At 39.0% G+C, this 5,203-nt stretch overlaps 1 protein-coding gene across 2 annotated transcripts in view; it reads left to right on the forward strand.

Moving 5' to 3' along the window:
• The window catches only part of EIF4G3 (eukaryotic translation initiation factor 4 gamma, 3), a 374,612-nt gene that overhangs the window by 342,288 nt on the left and 27,121 nt on the right, over window positions 1-5,203 (forward strand). For both annotated transcript variants that reach the window (XM_011933977.1, XM_011933978.1), the window contains one exon: window positions 1,785-1,957. In XM_011933977.1, the coding sequence (XP_011789367.1) occupies window positions 1,785-1,957 (173 nt within the window). The remainder of the gene's footprint in view (window positions 1-1,784; window positions 1,958-5,203) is intronic.

Below are 5,203 nucleotides of genomic sequence, written 5' to 3' on the forward strand. Positions count from 1 at the left end.
GAAAGACCCACAGGAATGAAGAGACCAAGGAATAGACAGAAACAACATTCTGGAAGTTGGAATAAGAAGGATGAGTGGTAATTTATTTAACAAACTAAGACTGTGTGTGAGTTACAGATGTGGCCAGAAACAAAAGGAAATTAGTTGGTTAAAAGCATATATAAGAAACCTTTTACAGCCGGGCGCGGTGGCTCACACCTATAATCCCAGCATTTTGGGAGGCTGAGGCAGGCGATTACCTGAGGTCAGGAGTTTGAAACCTGCCTGACCAACATGGGGAAACATCGTCTCTACTAAAAATACAAAATTAGCCAGGCATGGTGGTGCATGCCTGTAATCCCAGCTACTTGGGAGACTGAGGCAGGAGAATCTCTTGAACCTGGGAGGCAGAGGTTTCAGTGAGCCAAGAGTGCATCATTGCACTCCAGCCTGGGCGACAAGAGTGAAACTCCGTCTCAAAAGAAAAAAGAAACCATTTTACATGATAATTGTCTTGAATGTTTCAAAAATGGCAATGTCATGAAAAGACAAAAAAGAGAAAGGACTGTTTTAGATTAAAAGAATATGAACAACATCATAACATGTAAAGTCGAATTCTCAACTGGACTCAGCAACAACAAAAAGCTGTATTAGACATTTAGAGACAGTTGTGGAAATTTGAATATGTATGATATATCAAATATTTTTATTTACATCATTAATAGTAAATTTCTTGGACATTCAGAAAGAAAGAAAACAACAATTGATGAATCTAAATCAAAGTGAAAATATGTAGTTGTATATTGTATCACTTTAATTTTTCCGTAGGCTTGAAATTTTGTTAGATAAAAAGTTAATGTGAGGGAGGTATTAAATAAAGGAGCAAGGAGGAAAAAGCAGCAGTGGTGAGACACCTAGATGAGCTTCCTCCCTTCTGCATCAGGTCACCACCCTTCCTATCTACATCCTCCCCCTTGGAAGAGCTACTTTGCTTCAAAGATTGAATGAAAAGATTTTGAATTCAGGGCACCAGACTAATTTCCAGTGGCTGAGAGCAGAGAGGTACACTGCTTTATTGGTGTATCAGCAACTCTGGCTGACCGGCTTTCACCCTTCAGACCAAAGATATTGACTTGGCTGGATTACTCTATAGTAAACACCAGTTAACAAGCACAAATTAAGAAGCATACCACAAAAACTTACTAAAAGAATTTTAATGCTTAACCTAACTATATCACTTCAATTTAATTTTCATATGAAGACCTTTTTCATTGAAGATTGCGCAAATATTAACCTACATAGACACAGTAACCTCTGTTGACACATTAAGGCTTTTGAATCATGACATTAAATGTCTATTTCATAATATACCATTTTCAATTTTTTAAATAAATGATCATAAAATAAGTAAATATTATGTAGAAAAATACATTTGACTCTGGCCCTTTGAGTGATGTTTAATAAAATTGTTAAACTAAACATGTTAACTTTGTAAAGATGCATCATTTTTAAAAAAAATTTTATTTATAAAAACAGTTCTCTGGTAAAAACTGGAAAATCTACTAGACAAATTTGAAAAGAGCTATAATGCTCTTTTTTTGTATGACTTTTAATATTGCCCATATCAGCCTGCAATATACTGAGCTATATATTATGTTAAACAAATAGAAACTTAAATATGGAAACTGTTTTGTTCATGGAGCTTTCTCCTAATTCTGTTATAAGTAAAAGATTTTAAAGTTATCTTAACATTCTGGTAACACTATCCAGATTTTGGAGTAAGCCTTTCTTTGCTGTTGGAACAGGAAGCCGTGCAGTGTGTGGAAGAGCTGAATGCCCAGGGCCTGCTACATGTTTTTGTGAGAGTGGGAGTGGAGTCCACCCTGGAAAGGAGCCAGATCACCAGGGATCACATGGGCCAACTACTCTATCAGCTGGTACAATCAGAAAAACTCAGCAAACAGGACTTTTTCAAAGGGTCGGTATCCTCTTCAAGAGTGGTATTCAGTTACTAGGCTCTTGGGTATCAGTTAATTTTTAAAGTACTTACCTCTTTAAGTATTTAGTTTTTTCCATAGATGAAAGTTGTATCCACTGTAATATGTTGATATGATGCAATTAATATATTGATATATGTTGGTTGATGTGATGGCATTTTATAGATTGTGCTAGGGCATAAAGATTATCTTTTGGTTTTCTGAATATTTTTGTTAGATCTCTATCATGATGTAAGTAAGGTAGCAGAGACCCCTTAGCCTCAGGGAAACTCTGAGGCCTTTAGCAGCCCATTTACATGTGATCCCCAAATGTTCTTTGAGGAAAAAACCTTTTCTTTTTGAGAACAATTCTAAAAAATTGTCTTAAATTTAAAAACCTTATTCTTCCAATAAACCATGGTTATTGTGGCTAGGAAGCACTTGTCTGCCCACTCTAGCCTCATGGAGAAGGATATGTAACTCCATGTTCTTAATGATTTAGTCTATTTCAGTTTGGTTTCATTATGATTCTTGTCAATGGACGGTTTGATGAGGTCTGCCTGTCATTGGTGGTGAATCCTCATTTGATCAGGTTCTGGTATATTTGTGATATACCATCATCACAAGTGCATGGATCAGGTTCGTTTTGGTTCAGCCACAAAATTTCACCCAGGCATAGGTTGTATAACTAATGTTTAAAGTGAAAATTGCATTGGTAAAAAATTTTGTTTTAGGAGCCATGTTGTATCAAATATAAACACAGAGTCCCACCCAGCACTGACAGATGCCCACTCTCTAAGGGAATAGCAACTAGGATCTCCTAAGGTCTGGACATTGGATATGCATCTACCATCTCATCCTCACCTGGACATATGCTTATTGAATCAAATGGCAGTAAGAATTCTGCACTACTTGTGATTTTCCTCTTTCCTTTTTTTTTTTTTGCCAAGCTTATATTCTCATAAATTAAATGCACATATGATTAAATGCCACTGTATATTTTTCTGTAGTCATTTCACATATGGCCATCCTTTTAGAATAAGATAACCATTAAATGTCATTATTGGCTGGGTGCAGTGGCTCACACCTGTAATCCCAGCACTTCGGGAGGCTGCGGCGGGTGGATCACTTGAGATCAGGAGTCTGAAACCAGCCATGGCCAACATGGCCAACATCTACTAAAAATACAAAAATTAGCCCAATGTAGTGGCGTGAACCTGCAATCCCAGCTACTTGTGAGCCTGAGACATAAGAATTGCTTGAACCCGGGAGGCGGAGGTTGCAGTGAGCGAAGATTGCACCACTGCACTCCGCCTGGCTTAGTCTCAAAAAAACAGAAAAGTCATTGTTGAATTTATTCATTTGATTTTGCAGGCAATGATCACATTGTCTTCTAGGTCCTCGAAAATTTATACTTGCCCCTAGGATCATTAAAAAGTTTTCTTGCCAGGCGTGGTGACTCATGCCTGTAATCCCAGTATTTTGGGAGACCGAGGTGGGCGGATCACGAGGTCAGGAGTTCAAGACCAGCCTGACCAACATGGTGAGACCCCGTCTCTACTAAAACTATGAAAATTAGGCTGGGCACCGTGGCTCACACCTGTAATCCCAGCACTTTGGTAGGCCGAGGCGAATGGATCACGAGGTCAGGAGATCGAAACCATCCTGGCTAACGTGGTGAAACCCTGTCTCTACTAAAAATACAAAAAATTAGCCAGGCATGGTGGCACGAATCCCAGCTACCCAGAGACTGAAGCAAGAGAATCACTTGAACCAGGGAGGCAGAGGTTGCAGTGAGCTGAAATTGTGCCACTGTACTCCATTCTGGGCGACAGAGTGAGACTCCCTCTCAAAAAAAAAAAAAGTTTTATTTCAGGCTGGGCATAGTGACTCACACCTGTAATCCTAGCACTTTGGAAGGCTGAGGCAGAGAGATCGCTTGAGCCCAGGAGTTTGAGACCAGCCTGGGCAACATGGTGAAATTCCATTTATACTAAAAATACAAAAATTAGCTGGGCATGGTGGTGTGCACCTATAGTCCCAGCTACTTGGGAGGCTGAGGCAGAAGGATTGCACCTGGGAGGTCCAGACTGCAGTGAGCCATGATCACACCACTGCACGCCAGCCTAGGTAACAGAATGAGACCCTGTATGGAAAAAAAAAAGTTTTCTTTCAGCAATAAGCTAGATTGCTCTGAATTCAGTGAATGACTAGATTAAGTCCATTTGAACCAGTTAGTAAGAAATTTTGGCAAAAGTTGCTGTGGTTATTGGTTTTTAAGGCCAGGATGGTTTCCCAGTTTTAAAAGAGAAGCTTCCAATTCAGTCCAGTAACTAGCCAGTGCAAATGGTAAGAGCAAATGAAGGTATGTACACCCTCAAAGTCAGATTGAATATGGTCCCCCCAGCAGATTTGAAACTATAATTTCCTAGAAATAATACTGTTGGAGTGACAAGGATATCCATTTATAAATAGTTACTTATTACCCAGGTATTCTGATATATTCCTCAGAAAATTCTGGAAATGATAATGGTAAATTATTGTTTACTATTTTCTGTCTCTTCAAACTATACTCAGAAGTTGATTCATATCTATAAAGATCCCTGGAAGCATAGTCTACCATTATTGGCTATAATTGAACTTGTGAGATACTAGCTTAGTCTCTAGGATATCTCAGACATTTGCATTTCTCCCTTTGTGGGATTCCCTGAAGAAAGAATATCATAACCAGACATGGTGGCTACACTTTTGTTGTTGGTAGTAGAATTGCTGTTGCTGGCAATAACTCGCACACTACCACCTTTTATTTAGACATAAAATAAGGTTAACACTTCTGTGTCTCAGCAATTACTTCATGTTTCACCATACCTGCTTCCTTCTGCAACTAGAGGCAGTGCAGTGTCTCCAGGCCTAACTTTTGATGCTTAGGCCTAACCAGTCTTGGACCTTAGACCAAGCAAGACATGTAAAAGTTGTACTATTTTATTCAGAATGGAGAGGCCTGACAATTTAGTGCCCACCTTTTTCTAAGAGGGAAATGGTAGGGATTGCTTCATGTCAGTGTCCGCCAGGAGCCTTCTTGCAAGTAGATGAGAATTTCACAATCCCTTCTAAAACCTGAGTTATAAATGGTTCATACTGTCTAGGGAGACCATTTCATTGGAGCCATGAAGATACCCTGTCTTTTGCTTCTATTTCTTTTTTTTTTTTTTTTTTTTTCTGAGACGGAGTCTCCATCTGTCGCCCAG

This window comes from Colobus angolensis, unplaced genomic scaffold, assembly GCF_000951035.1.
Source record: "Colobus angolensis palliatus isolate OR3802 unplaced genomic scaffold, Cang.pa_1.0 Scaffold130, whole genome shotgun sequence".
Lineage (NCBI taxonomy): Eukaryota > Metazoa > Chordata > Mammalia > Primates > Cercopithecidae > Colobus > Colobus angolensis.